Here is a 14,893-nt window from a genome sequence, read left to right as displayed (position 1 = left end):
ATGCACGGTTACCCTTTTGATTCCCGCTGGCGCCGTGTATCCCCGTAAAAACACATCTGATACCGTAGAAAAAATATAACCATGACACCCATCCAGCAGTCTATGGAAATCACAAGAGAAATAACAACGTAGAGACCAGCTGGTCGCATAAGCAATAAAAAGATAATGTGTAGAAATGAAAAATAGTAAATCAACCTCAAGCTTTGGGCTCTCACCGAGGAGTTCCGTTTGCGGAACCTGGGTGTTCGAACCCGGTGTGGCCTGGCGCGACGCCATATCGATCAGCTTCACTCCCTGCAAGTGGCTGTGAAGGAAGTATTGGCGTTGCTTGCGGTGACTGCTCAAAATAACCTCGCGCTGCTGTTCCGTTCGTGCCTTGGGGATAATTGCGGCTCTGTTGCAAGGGTGGGAGCACTGCAGAACTAGCTGAGTACTGCGGCCGGGGATAACCCTGTTGCATCATCGCTCGAGCCGAATCTGGAGTCTGTTCAAAAATATAGGGCCAGTCAGCGCCTTCCACCAAATGAGCGGTCAGAGAAGAGTTCATACAGGTGTACCGGGCTGGTTCACCATCCCGAGCGACTGCATTGTGGCCTGCTGACTCGAACGACTTTGGGCGGCAGGATCTTGCATCTGGGGTACCTGGGTAGACGGCGGAATCCCATACGGCATCTGAACGAGAGTAAGTACATTGCTGCGACTGGTCCTGGCCCCAGAGTTGTCCTCTCTATTGGGACCGTGGAAATCTTTATCGGGATATGACTCAGGAATTTCGGGCTAACGAACCGTGTAGTCAACTCCAGGGTGTCCCGAGGGGTATCCCATCATGGGGTTTGGATATCCCCCGGATTGCCCATACAAGGCCGCCGTCTGGGGGTATGCTTCCATCTGGCGCATCCGTCCATCCGTATCATACATGCCTCTGCCATAATCGACAGATGTTCTCTGACGCTTTACAGGCGCATAGTACGGGTATTCTCTATTTGCGGTCTGGTAAGTGGGCGCCGGATATGTGCTTCCAGGAATCTGCATGGATGAACGTTCCGTAGGAGAACGCGGGGGAAGAGCTTGAGGGAACTCTTCTGGTCGTGGTGCTGATCTCTTTCTATAGAAATTTGTCAGTCCCAAACTGCGGCCTATGAAACTGTAGCCAACTTTCACTTCTTTACTCACATTAGTGTCCTGGGTTCCTTTCGAATCCGAAGTTTCACCCCCTGATCCGCAAAAGACCTGGAAAGGAAGGTTGATTCAGCCATCCCCGGGAAACTTTTCGGCGGCGAGACTTCACTTCCGTCAGCACCAGTAGCAAGTGGGCGTGATCTCGATTCAAGTAACTCACCAGTAAACCGATCTGAGAGAATGGACTTCAAACACACAACTTCCGTCCTAAGCACCGCAAAATTCACAGTTAGCGCATAGCTCCAACTTCGTCTCCCGACCAAGAACCGGCCAAGGTGCAGGTAGACTCACTTTCGCATTTCGAATAGTGTGAATTTCAACCGAAATTCTCCCTCGATCTTAATAGACAGGTCGCCCCATACAAAGAAACCACCATCTGGAACGCAAGTCAGCCCAGTACCACTCTCCAACCATGGAGTTGGTCCTTTACCTGTGTTGTCTACATCCTTCAGCCGATGCAACGACGAAACCAAAGTTCCGGTCAATGCAGTAGACGGCGAAATGGGAGATGGGGGGTCATCTTGAGCATCGTAGAGACTGCAGCTCATAAAAAAATAAGGACTCTGCAGATAATGTCTAGCAGCGCGATTCGGTCAGCAAAAAAAGAGGAATTGCCAGCAGCCAGCAAACGGGATCTTGCCACTTACTGAGCTAGATAAGTCCCTTCTTCCCTCACCCTAATTTGCACAATCGGTGGTGGATCAACCGGCTTGCGCTCTGCTCCGGACGTTGGTATTAGCTCTCGGAGGCCCTTTTGGATGCGCAAAGCGACCTCCAGAACGATCTCACTCACCTTTCTCCTTCCCGCCGGCCACGCGCGCCCGATTAGGGTGCTGGCGGACGATCAAGTCGAAGTCATCACTACAGAACCCTATGGTTAGCATTTGCAAGCTTGCGAATTTCGAGCGAGAGCTGAGACGGACTCAGCTCCCCAGGAAAAAGCTGGAGACGCACCTCTGAGAAGGGCGGGGAAGGGAGGGATCAGGATAGTTCGCCGCACTCATCAAGGCGAGCTCTGTGAGATAAGACTGGCGAAAGAGCCAAAGGATCCGAATAACGGGATATCCGTCAGGAAGAGAACCGTGAACCAGAAGTGAGTTGAACCGGGGCACCCTTCGGAGAGGTAGGTAGTAGGAATAAAAGAAAGAAGTATCGGCGCAGAATGGCAGAAGAGTGGGAGAGTAAGAAATGAATCGGATCGCTGGGACCCAGAAGAATAGCTCAGTGGTTTAGCTCTCGGAAATGATACTGTGGTGGGGAGGGGAATTTGGAGGGGAGAATTAAAGATGGCACAACGGTAGTATGATTGACGGACCAAGGCCAGCCCAGGCGGAACCCAACTGCTACAGTGGAGCAGAGATAAAAATTGCAAGGAGCCGAGTTGCAACGTCCGGGACGAAGCAGCGTTGCGAAGGTTCGATGCGAGTGTCGAAGTAGGCAGCTGGCGTACCGCAAGCGGTGGTTGATGGTGTCGTCAGGACGCAAGCGGCAGTCGCGGTGGTAGTCGCAGTGCAGCACTGACAACCAGAGTCCAGAGCGAGTCACCACAGCTCCGGTTCCAGACAAACTTAAACCGCCGGGGTGAAATTCGTTTTCACCACCAAATTTAAAAAGCTCAGCTTCGAGGTGCTCGCGCTTCTCGTCGTCGCCCTGGCTTTGATTTTCCTGTTCTTCCCTTTTTCGGCTTCCGTCTGGCTTAATTTTCTTCCCCCTCGTGATTAAGTAACTTTTTGTTCTTTGTTTCTCAACCTAGGAACCTTTTTTCTCAGGCTCCCTCGTAGCTTGCGATTTTCTTCCGCGGCCTGGGAGAAGATTCAAAATTCGCCAACTGGAGGTTCCCCGACCGTGCATCCAATCGCAATGCAATTCTGGCGTCGGGAAAAAGGCTAGAAATGAGGGAAGGAACCACACTTCCAATGTCGGGCAAGAGTTTCAAAACTCAAAGCAGTTCATAGGCAGACGAGCAGGCAAGTGGCGGAACACACGGCCACGCGGTGACAAGACAGTAGCTGAATGATGGGTCTGAAGTCGCCTCCGGATCTCTCTGACGCACAGAACAAAAACCCACGGTTAATAAAAAGTCATAATAATAATAATCGAAAGAAATAATCGAAATAATAAGCACACAATAATAATAATAATAATGACGGTGGTGCAAAAAGGTTTCCCGGCGCTCGGATTTTACTAAGATCAGACGACAGCCAGGCAGGCAAATAATGCTCGGGTGGAGCTGTACCAGAAATATTGCACTCGAGTAGGCTGGTGGACAGACTCGACAGCGGGCAGAACCAAACTTTCGCCCTTTAGACGATGCTGTCTTGCTGCCAGCTCCGTCAAGCCGACCACGGTTGAGCACGCGAGCTAGGGTGAGTATCAAGTCTGACGATCCGACACGAACCACTGAACCAGCAGAACGATGCGCGCATCGGCAGGTCCCAGAAGATCAAGAGGGGGTGCCAGGAAAATTAAGTCAGATTTCAGTTCGGCGACCTGCGCAAGCCTGAAAGTCTACCTTGCTTAGCCAGATCGCCTGACGACCGATCGAGCTAAGCACGAAATCCACTGCGTTTGCGGGCAAACCACAAGTCGCTTCCCCAACCACACCCCAGCCCACAGGCGTAACGGCTGGCCAGTGTAGATGGAGCCGGCTATGCAGGTGATCAGACCCGTAACTGCAGGGTCTCCAGCCCTCCCCGTGACTCCGGATCAATGGGGTGGTTTTGGGTGCCTGAACTCTGGCATTCCAGTCAGCCATTATCTCATAGTCTATGCCCAGTAGTCCGAACAGTAGATAGTGAAGGGGTAACTTACCTAAACTCCGGGTGCCTCATACGTTAGCGGCGGCGCGGTCGTTGATATACCCTTGTTTCCGAGTGAAACTATCGCCTACCTGCTCAAATAATCGCCTGGACGCCTGAAGAATAAGCAACGATCAATTCAATGACATAAAAGGCGGCGGTACTGGACTTTTTGTCCGAAACTGGGAAAACACGAACCTTCTTAGCCTATCCCAGTTTGCTCGGCGCCCTAGACAGGTGCGCGGGGGGGAGCACGGGGCTCAAGATGCCGGTAACAAAGCAACCCGTTAAAACCTTATAAGATTCCTTTGCCTGTCACGTTCTTCTCGTTTCCGCGATCCAGTTCTCAGCGTTTCTAAAGGCCCAGAATCCTCAAGCGCGCCGCAATCTCCTCGAGTCCGGGGGTATCCAATATTGTGATCACACTCCCCGCCTATGCACTTCCTCATCAAACGCAGCTCCTTCCTCCGTCGGAAATCCGTGGCGAATAGCCTCTTCCAGTCTCGAGCGACGATAGTTCTTTGATCATGGATGACGCGAACACCCACACTCCCGTCGTGTTGCTGAAGCCGTCATCCGCAATGGATCCGTAGCGAAAGAAGCCGGTCACCGAGCGACGCAAGAGGTTCCAAAGAAAAATAAGGAGGAATATAAAGATAGTATTATAATATAATGAATGAGGAAAGGTATCCAGAATCAGCGCGAGGAGAAAAGATGGGGAGAAGGGAGAAAATGAGGGAGCGGGACTGCTTTCAACGTGCATTTCGCAAGTCGCAACCCAGAGGGCTGAGCTCGCTGCGTTCGAGGAATCTAGCGCGGTGGATGCATCACATCCCCTACACCTTAACACGCAGGTCGCAGAGATCTGCTGTCCGTCCAGGAAAAGAAATGATCCATTGAAGTGGCTGATTCGGCCTGCGCATCTCAAGCCGGTTTGAACCGTCAGCACCGATCGGTCAATTCGATTGATGCGGCAGTGAGAGGAGACAAGGATGCACAGACTTTTGGGAAGTGGGATCCTCGGCCATGTGTGTCGAGGTGCAGCGAGTCGCTCACTGGTCGAGGAGGGAGCACAGTCAATAAGACCTAGCCAACCTTACTTGAGTGGACTACGCCGTCTGAGTGGCATCCAGAGCCCAAGCGATTCCTGGTCTGTGATCAAGAGAGAGAGTGCGGCTGAAGTTTACACGGGTTTCTTCCAGTTTGCATTTGAACTTGTCCACCGAGTTGAGATGCGCCGACGGGATCTCTGACGCATACGGAGTACAAATGGATCTTGGGTTCCAGCAGATTGCAGCTGCATCTAGCCGATTAAGAAGGCTTCCAAGAGTCTTCCTTCTCTGCGACCACCCTGGTCAACCCTCGAGCCTGGAGAGCTGCCCCGCGATGGACGACTCATGCCGCCCAACGCTGCTCTATCATAAGGCAAACATCATTGCAACCTTTACCCTTGGCCGATACGTATTGTCGTGGATCAAGGCTAACACGGACCTCAAGTAGATGGATGAACACTGAGCCAGAGAAGTGATGATAGCCACGCAAGGGAGAAATGGACCAATGAAACTTGATTGTTAAGGGTCTGGGTCACTTCCTGCAGATGGTGCGAGGCCCCGACTTTACCCCTCATTGACCTGGAAGCCTCGCTCTCCTCTCTCGAGAACGAAAAGGCACAATAGAACTGAAGACAAGAGGGGCCCCAGAGTTGGTCAGTCAAAGGGACAGGACGATGCTGGTTTCCTGGTTATGAGTAATTAGTTGCTGCTAGAGCCGCCAGAATATGCGAGGACGCCCGATCGATGCACTTGAAAAGAAGGGAAAGGCTGCTCCAAAGGCTGGCTCCGTTCTGCATGGCTCTGCGAAGTTCTGGCGCAATCTTGGCCTGCAAGTCGACAGTGGTGGTCGAACATACTTTCGGCACCGAGAACGGGTTATACCGCGTTCTGGTGGAGTAGTCGCATGAAATTCCAGGGACAGCACACGAGAAAAAGAAACGAGAAGAGAGGGAAATGGACAAGATTCTGAGAGAACCATTTGTTGATCGACAGCCGCCAGCGTGGTTCAAAAGGAGAACACTGCGCAGCCCACGCTCCTGTCAGAAGCAAGCTAATTTGCGCCAGACCGACAGCTGTCGCTTGTGTGGGTTCGCCAGAAGAATCAATTTCAAAAACCTCACTCAACGGGCATCGGCCGCTCCGATACAACGGCGGAGCTAGTAACTGGAGATCTTCCAGGAAAGCCGGGCCCGACGCAGAGTAAGTAGTGAATACAAAGGTTACGAAGTACTGTATGATGGCCAAAAAGGCTCTTGTCCCACAACTTTCAACCAACCGACTGGAGAACATACGAACGATACGAAGAAGACTCGTCGGACCAGCTGAATGTGTGTGCGGGTCGAAGAAACGCGCGATGGATTGTTTGCGGGACTAGCGGTTGCCTTTCTCCTTTCTCATCAGCCGACAAGCAGAAAATTCTCCTGGGTCTCCCCTGACTTCCTTCATGTCGACGAGTGACAAGTTCCGACGCTCAGACGTCTCGTTGATCTGCCGCGAATCTCCATCTGAACCAGAGTTCCGAGGGCGCTTATTTTACGCTCCCGTTATGCTTATTCGGGTTCTCGGGATCGTTCCAAACTTCCTTCTGCCATCAAGCTAGCTGTACCATCTGTTTACTAGAGCATGGATGCTTGCAATGTCAGCCTTGTAAACTCTTCGCAAACAATAGCTCCAGCATTGGTCGAAAAAGAAATGATTATTCTTGACAGATCAGATACGAAATTCGACTTTCTTTTATTACGAGTTGCTAAGACATCATGATAGAAGCTGCGCCGGGTTCTTCATTGAGAATAGTCATTTTCCATCAAAAGGTATATACGGTCGGCGTATAGTTACCCATCCGGGTAATATCTTAATCACCGGGCTGAGGCAGTTGGAGGCTTTTTTAACCTTGGGATGAAAATCTCAGATACGCCCCTCCCGGCGTCGTCTTCTGCGCCATACACGAACCACCCAAACAGGAAAATGCATTCCATCTCAGCACCCACGTTATGTACAATCGCACCGTGAACACCAATCCAATCCTCCAAACCCTCCATCTTAATATCTGCTACCGTCAACCCCTTGATGTGAGCAGAAGGCCCCATTCGTCGTTCCCCAACAGATCGCCGTCCAGGATATGCGAGTCCTCGATGAGCACGAAGGAGGGCGACTCGATAGGTCGGGTTGGGGCTTTGGGGGGCAGAAGCAACTGCATGCTTCTTCTGAGTGCATTCCTGGATTTCATCGCTGCGTCAAATTTGAGTTTTGGGCCTTGGGCAAGTAAGTGTACTTGGGCGCTTGCATCTGCATGCATCCGTACTGATCTGGACTAGGCGAGGGCTGGCTCTACTCTCTAATTGGCAGCGCTGAGCGAGTCTGGGACGCATTAATAGGACGTGTTCCAACTTGTTACCCGTTCATGTTCTTTGACTGGCTCGAGACAACGTGAGACAGTTATAGGTCATAACTCGCTAACCTAGTCTCAACTCCGCTGATAAATAGTCCAAAATGGATGTTCACTCCTACCATGGCAGATTGCTGCGTCTTCGTGGACAAAAAAAAAAAAAAAAAAAAAAAAAAAAAAAATTGATAGAGCCGATGGATAGCCTACGGATGCGAGAAGATTTGCCGGTTAATCAATACCTAAGAAGAGATGAATATATACAACAGACGCTCTCAAACAATAATAGTACACCAAATGATAATAGTAATAATACACAATCAAACTCCACCGTCAATCATCGAGTGGTCTGTTTTCGCGGCACGGGGCTAATTCCAAGCGGAACACGGAGGAACGTCTCCATAAGCAACGCCGCAGCGACACTCACATTGAGACTGTCGACTCGAGCAGGATCCGACACGGCCCCGACGCCGGGAATGATCCTGGCGCCGGGAATGCTGACAATTGAATCGGCTTGTGATCTGATATGGTTGCTTAGTCCAGAGCCTTCGTTGCCCATCATGATGACGCTGGGCGAGTGGCCGATGGGGCTCCCAGCTGCAGGTTCGCCCTCACTAGCTGTCATCAAGTTGCTGTCATAGAGCGAGGTGGGATCCAGATATGTAGCGTCCGAGCTAAGAGCATCCGCTGCATAGAATCGCCAGCCGTTGGCTTTGGAACGCTGAATGAACTCTACCTCGTTCTTGACCTCGAGGAGAGTCATGTTCTCGGCGGCGCCGGCGGAGGCCTTGATAGTTATTGGGGACAGAGGCGCCGAGTTTCGACCGGCGAAGACAATGGCATCAACCCCAAGGTAGTAGGCTGAACGAATTATAGCGCCTAGGTTTCCGGGATCGACTACGCCATCGAGTAAAAGGACGACTGGCTGCCTCCTATATTGTTGGGCAGCCGAGAAGTTGATTGTTATGCGGTCATTCGTACCATTGACACTCGCTTCTTCTCGGGTTTGTGGTGCAAGTTCCACACGGAATTGAGCCTCTTCGAGTTCAACGGATTTGAGCGCTTGGACAGGCGTTCGTGGAAGGGGTGACGCTTCAAGGATACAGCCGTTGTGGGGTCTTCCCGCGCTCATTTTATCGAGTAGTCGGTCCCATTCGGCAAACGCGAACTTAACTTTGATATTCTTTGTTAGAGCAAGCTTCCGCAATACTACTTTGGTATCACTTAGTTCCTCTTCGGCACCCTGGTACAAATAGAGTTTGTATATTTGCCGCTGGCTACAGCGCAGGGTAGCTTCAACAGCCGTGGTTCCATAAATGAATTCGGAAGCGGGAGTGGTGTATGGGATTGTATCTGGGACTTTGACGTGTTCTTTCACCCGTTCAGGTCTCTTCTCTGTAGCCTTATGGCGCGCTGCGAGTTTTTCTTGGCGCGAGTGTTCCTTCCGTGGATAGGGGGGTGATGAGCTATGTTGCGACGATGGGCGACTCTTGTTCACGGCGCGGGATTCCTGTTGGTCGCGCGGCTTCAGGGCACTTTTAAACCGTTGGTGTTCAAGGGGCAAGGCACGAAAGTTGCCTGTCCGGATGAACTCGTCTTCATCAAACTCTTGCGCTGGAGGCCCAGGGTGGTCTTCCTTTCGCCTCCATTCACCTTGGCCTGTACGGTGTCTGCTTTGTGCGTCTGTAGTTGAATCGTATTTTTGCGAACGATGCCTGGTTGCAGCTGCAGAATCATTTTCGTTACGAAATCTTCGCGGGGCCCGATCTCGCTGATATTCGCGAGGCAGTCCCTGAAAGCCGCCTTTGCGGCGGAAAGTGTCTCTCAGTAATTCGGGGTTCGGAAATCCGTCATGGTCTTCTTTATTTCTCCGGTTATCCCGTGGCCTAAATGACGATCTCTCATCACGAGAACGATCACGGTTGTCGTCAGAGAGGTTACGGGGATCCCCTACACTCTGTGATCTGCGAATCCCGCGGCCGATGGCAGAATTGAGTGAGGCATATCTGAGAGAGTTTCGCGAAGTCCCAGAGGTTAGTGGTGTCCGAAGCGAGGTCGGGAATGCTCTCAGTGGAGATCTAAGAGACATCATGGTCTCTTTGCTTTCTCCCAGAGCTCATGCAGCTTTCGGAGCTTCAAAACGCCCATATTTTTCCTTTATCGCTGATAAGATAAGCCGCATTATTGTTTATCCGTGGCCTCGGAAATCGCGTCGGATCATCCAACAATTCATTGCGCGGGATCGAGGGATTTGAGAAGCAAGCTGGGGTCAACACAAAATTCACTCCTGCAGAGGTCGTCACTCCTTGTTTCTCACCTCATTCTTTTCGCGCTTTCCTTCCAATGTCCGGTGTTAACTCTCACTTTCTCCTTTTCGCTTCGATTCCGCCCCGCGGACGATAACAAGCAACTAAAGATGGAGAGCTTCGGTTTCTCTTTAATAGCTCAAAACTGGCGGAATACTCTCAGTTTTGATCCCAAGCGAGAAACGGACTCTGATCAGCCGACTGGGCCCAGGATGACTGCGGTTGAAATCCCAACTTTCTCTAACCTTGAGGAATATGAATGGCTTCCAGGGCATTTCAACGTCCGATATATCATTGAAGAGGTATCGTCAGAAACAAGCCTTGAGCCTTTGTATCGCGTCAAATTAGAAAGTGGCGAAACTCAAGTTGTATGTATTTCATTCGTTCCTCTATTCCAGCTCATAACTCACAACCATCTTCGTACTTAGATAGCCTCCTCCGCCCTTCAAACGTTTGAAAACGGCGCAGACGCGATTTCAACTTTTCAGAATTCGCGTGTCTCCTATCGCGCGCCTACCAGCGAGTTGGAAGCGGAGTCAGAAAGCGAAGAAGAAAATGAGGACGAACTCGAAGTGGAGAGCTCCGCTTCCGAGTCTCATTTGGATGAGACCAGGCCATCACGGCGCACAAAGAAAACAATGTTCACAGAGTTCTTCGGTGCCCTTAGCAGCGATGACGAAAAAACGACTAAATCGGATTCTAGCGAGGATATCCTTGTCGTGTCTAGGTCAAGGCGAAGTGGGCTAATAAAACGCCCGCAACACCGAACCGCCCTGGATAGCGACGACTCGGGTTCTAGCGTACGCAAGGGCACGAGGGCTTCTACTCGACAGCGGAAAACACTCAGGCGGAATCTTCGTGAGATGTATGAAGATGACATCTCAGAATATGAAGCTGTGCTCTCCAAACACCAAAAATACGTGGGCGCGAAAGAGAAGTTCGAGAGGATTCCGTCAGGGGATCCATTTCGATCCCGCCATCGAAATACCTGCGAAGTCTGCTCGATCAGGGGAGATCATCCCGACAAAGGGCCTCTTGTTTTTTGCCAGGGCTGTATCGATGTCTACCATCAGGTTTGCTTAGGGCCGCGTACTGCACGAGAGCACCTTGTTACTAAAGTTGCAAGCGATAACTTTATTCTTCAGTGCCGTCGTTGTCTAGGCTCTGCCCACACGAAAGACCACAAATTTCCCCATCAGGGATATTGTACTGGGTGCAATCAAAGAGGAAAGATGTCGGAGCCTCTCAGACAGCGCCTAACATCCAAACAAGAGCAACAATTGCGCCAGGAGAACGGCGGCGAGGATCCAATTACAACAGTTGGATCGTACCTGGTCAATAACCCCGAGAATTTGCTTTTCAGATGCCGTGCATGCCACAGGTCTTTTCACTTCGATCATCTCCTCCCCGGTTCCGACACATCCTCATGGCGATGCAATGATTGCATATCATTACCCGGGGAAGTCAATGCCATGGTCGCATGGCGACCGATGAGTACCGCCTCCAAGAAGCCTCCCAAGACATCTGAATTGGAAAAAGAATACCTCATAAAATGGAAGGAGAAATCTTACGCTCACTGTACATGGATGCCCGGAAGCTGGGTCTGGGGTTATATCAACCCGGTGATGCGGCGTACTTTCTTGAAATCGGATAGAAGTCAGCTCCCACGAATGACCACCGAGGAGGCAATTCCAGATGATTATCTACGAGTTGATATCGTTTTTGACGTCAAGTATGCCGATGATGATCTCCACGTGTATGGAGATGATTACGAAGCCGATCTAGGGCGTGTGGATAATGTCTCTCAGGCCTATGTTAAGTTCAAAGGATTGCCGTACGAGGATGCGGTGTGGGAAGTCCCTCCAGAGCGCAGCGATTCTGAAAGCTGGGAAGACTTCAAATCTGCATACGCAGATTGGGCCAAGAAACCCTACATTAGCACACCAAACCAAGGCTCATTACGGAAACATCTTGCAAGTGTGAGGAAACAAAAATTCAAACAAAAGGATGCCCAGCCGAAGATCATGACCGGCGGTGAGATCATGGATTATCAACGAGACGGCTTGAATTGGCTTTACTATAAGTGGTTCCAACAGCAAAATGCCATCCTTGCTGATGAGATGGGTCTCGGTAAGACTATCCAAGTGATAGGTTTGCTGGCAACCTTGATCCAAGATCATAAGTGCTGGCCCTTTCTCATTATTGTGCCCAATTCGACTTGCCCGAATTGGCGAAAAGAGTTCAAAACCTGGGTGCCTTCAATACGTGCAGTCACTTATTATGGGTCATCATTAGCGCGCAAGCTAGCACAAGAACATGAAATGTTTATTAGAGGTGATCCTGACCTCAAATGCCATGTTGTCATAACTTCCTATGAAACAATGGTGGATGATTCTTCTCGGAGAGTACTGTCAAGGATCCCTTGGGCCGGGCTGATTGTCGACGAAGGGCAGCGACTTAAAAGCGACAAGAGCCAAATTTACGAAGGACTCTCAAAAATGAGCTTTCCATTCAAAGTTCTGATGACTGGTACTCCTTTGCAGAATAACACTAAAGAGCTATTCAACCTTCTTCAATTCTGTGATCAAACTAAAAATGCAGAAAAACTGGAGGAGAAATATGGGACTTTATCGAAAGAAAATATCCCGGAACTCCACAGCCTAATCAAGCCATTCTTGTTGCGCCGGACAAAGGCTCAAGTTTTGACCTTTCTCCCCCCGATTGCTCAGATCATCGTTCCTGCTACGATGTCTGTTCTACAGAAGAAACTTTACAAGTCCATTCTTGCAAAAAATCCACAGCTGATTAAGGCAATCTTTCAAAGAAACGATGAGGAGAACCAGCCGCTCAAGCAGAACGAGCGGCACAACTTGAACAACATTTTGATGCAACTACGAAAGTGCCTTTGTCACCCTTTCATATACAGTAAAGCAATCGAAGAGCGGACCGATGATCCCGACATTGCCCACCGGAATCTAGTGGATGCTGCTGGGAAACTCCAACTGTTGGAGCTAATGTTACCAAAACTCCAAGCACGGGGCCATCGGGTCTTGGTTTTCAGCCAATTCCTCGAAAATCTGGATGTCATGGAGGACTTTCTCGATGGACTAGGTCTTCCGCATCGGCGTCTTGATGGGAGAATGACTTCGCTAGAAAAGCAGAAGATGATTGACGATTATAACGCACTGAATTCGCCGTATTTCGCTTTTCTTCTTTCAACCAGATCCGGTGGTGTGGGTATCAACCTTGCTACTGCAGATACCGTTATCATCATGGACCCTGATTTCAATCCACATCAAGACATGCAAGCTTTGTCTCGTGCTCATCGTATAGGCCAGAAGAACAAGGTCTTGGTTTTTCAGCTGATGGTTCGGGGCAGCGCCGAGGAAAAGATCATGCAAATCGGGAAGAAAAAGATGGTGCTTGATCACGTTCTCATTGACCGAATGACCGCTGGAGAGGACAATGGACAAGACCTTGAATCCATCCTCCGCCATGGAGCGAGGGCATTATTCGACGATGATGATTCTGGGGACATCATATACACACCTGAGTCTGTTGACAAACTTCTTGATCGCAGCCAGGCAGAACAAGCCAAGACACCAGATGAGAACAACTCTGGGTCTGCATTTGGCTTTGCTCGCGTTTGGGCGAACGATGGTCAAAGCCTTGATGACCAGCTTCGGGTTACGGAAGAAGATCCAAACACAAACAGTAACACTTGGGAGAAGATTCTGCAGGAGCGCGAACTAGCCGCAGCCGAGGAAGCGAGAAAGAAAGCAGAAATTCTTGGCCGTGGTAAACGTAAAAGGACAACAGTTGACTACACTACAACGGAAGCCGATCCTTCACCGGCAAAGCCACGTGCAAGCCGTGATGCTGAAAGCGATGCTGATTTCAATGGAGATGAAGCTGCGGTGGAATCGGATTACAGCATGGATGAAGCGGATAGAGCACTCAGCGATCTCGAGGGTAGACCTGCCAAAAAGCCCAAAGGTAATTTGTACTTCCCCACTGAATGGAGCCCAGAAGCTTAATATTGTTCATAGTTCGCTCTTTCCAGCGTGTCGTGCCCCCTCCCGAGCCGCCAACGCCCAGCAGCATAGGGGAAACTTGTTTCGTTTGCAGTCGCATCCATCCCATTGGATCTTGTCCATTGAAAGTGGCAGGGGTTGAACACTGCGGCCTTTGCGGGCTCGCGCATTTCGGCCATTCTCGCACCTGTCCGCACCTGAGATCTGACATACAGGTTACAAGGATGCTAGAAGCGTTGAAACAGAGCACTGAAGACCGAAACCTAGTAGCGCTGGCCAAAAAGTATTGCTATGGCATCAAAGGGGATCTCGCCCAGCGCAAAAGACGAGTATCCGGTAAGGCTGCAGGTAGGCCCGCGAACTCTACGACGGCTGCTCCTACCGCTCCTACACAACCCCCTGCTTTTCAAGGAGTCGGCATCCCGGCCGCTAAACAACCAACCATAGACCTCACCGGGCGCCCTATGAATGGGCATGTGAACGGGATGCACGCCCCGGCCGGTCCGGGGAACTCCCACACGGATGATGTTGAAATGTACAGTGCTCTGACCAACTATCTATCGCAGAGGAAACAGTGACTGTTTCCATACTGCCTCTGGATGTACACTCGGGTGGGCGGCGTTTTCTCAGCGAGTATTGGGCGCATCAGTCATTATTGTAAATATAGAATACTAATATCATGAAGTAAATGACGAAGATAAATCTAATTCTAAAGGAAGTTTCGAAGGTTGACAAGGTTGGTACAGTAGTTTCGGAACATAACCTGGTGCGGTGCTCCGCAGCAGATATATATCTTCGGCCTCGGGAGAACATCCGAACGCCACGAAAACTAGTCCTACATCCACCTCTGTCAAACAGTACAGCAAAAGGGGGCCGCGTCTGGCTGCACGGGTCGCATTTCAACAACCCAGAAGGATAACTCCTGGGGATGGCGTTTGAAGCCAGCAGAAGGTCTCGAGGTTGGCTGTGTCACCAGCGGTGATAGAGACTCCACTCCTTCCATGCTGTTGTATCGGTAATCTACGACTCCCCAGTCCGTTTTGCTTTTCAATTGATGGGGATGCTCTACGGGTCTATTATTACAGTTCTGACGATCCTTTACAGGAGATTTTTGCGGGTTGTGTTACCCTGTGGCCCAACG

At 50.5% G+C, this 14,893-nt stretch overlaps 4 protein-coding genes across 4 annotated transcripts; 2 read left to right on the top strand and 2 right to left on the bottom strand.

The window, feature by feature from the left end:
* Positions 1–211: 211 nt before the first annotated feature.
* Positions 212–2,183, bottom strand: vosA (the record flags this gene model as incomplete). Its single annotated transcript, XM_040814272.1, has 10 exons — positions 212–484; positions 550–672; positions 787–1,105; positions 1,174–1,282; positions 1,340–1,386; positions 1,471–1,555; positions 1,610–1,755; positions 1,827–1,896; positions 1,973–2,040; positions 2,134–2,183. 10 exons carry the CDS (start codon positions 2,181–2,183, stop codon positions 212–214), a joined length of 1,290 nt encoding a protein of 429 aa, XP_040664248.1.
* A 4,978-nt stretch (positions 2,184–7,161) lies between these two features.
* On the top strand, positions 7,162–7,460 carry ASPVEDRAFT_80130 (uncharacterized protein; the record flags this gene model as incomplete). Its single annotated transcript, XM_040816820.1, has 2 exons — positions 7,162–7,291; positions 7,345–7,460. 2 exons carry the CDS (start codon positions 7,162–7,164, stop codon positions 7,458–7,460), a joined length of 246 nt encoding a protein of 81 aa, XP_040664247.1.
* A 139-nt stretch (positions 7,461–7,599) lies between these two features.
* ASPVEDRAFT_37944 (TrmH family RNA methyltransferase) lies at positions 7,600–9,527 on the bottom strand. The gene has a single exon (XM_040811601.1). The coding sequence runs from the start codon at positions 9,499–9,501 to the stop codon at positions 7,750–7,752; it is 1,752 nt and encodes a 583-aa protein (XP_040664246.1). The 5' UTR covers positions 9,502–9,527; the 3' UTR covers positions 7,600–7,749.
* Positions 9,528–9,613: 86 nt separating this feature from the next.
* On the top strand, positions 9,614–14,483 carry ASPVEDRAFT_37943 (putative chromatin remodeling complex subunit (Chd3)). The gene is made up of 3 exons (XM_040811600.1): positions 9,614–10,086; positions 10,147–13,714; positions 13,768–14,483. Exons 1-3 carry the CDS (start codon positions 9,829–9,831, stop codon positions 14,328–14,330), a joined length of 4,389 nt encoding a protein of 1,462 aa, XP_040664245.1. The 5' UTR covers positions 9,614–9,828; the 3' UTR covers positions 14,331–14,483.
* Positions 14,484–14,893: the final 410 nt, after the last annotated feature.

The sequence above is a fragment of the Aspergillus versicolor genome (genome assembly GCF_001890125.1).
Source record: "Aspergillus versicolor CBS 583.65 unplaced genomic scaffold ASPVEscaffold_2, whole genome shotgun sequence".
NCBI lineage: Eukaryota > Fungi > Ascomycota > Eurotiomycetes > Eurotiales > Aspergillaceae > Aspergillus > Aspergillus versicolor.
The sequence above is the reverse complement of the archived record's forward strand: the minus strand, read 5'-3'. Positions and strand labels throughout refer to the sequence as shown.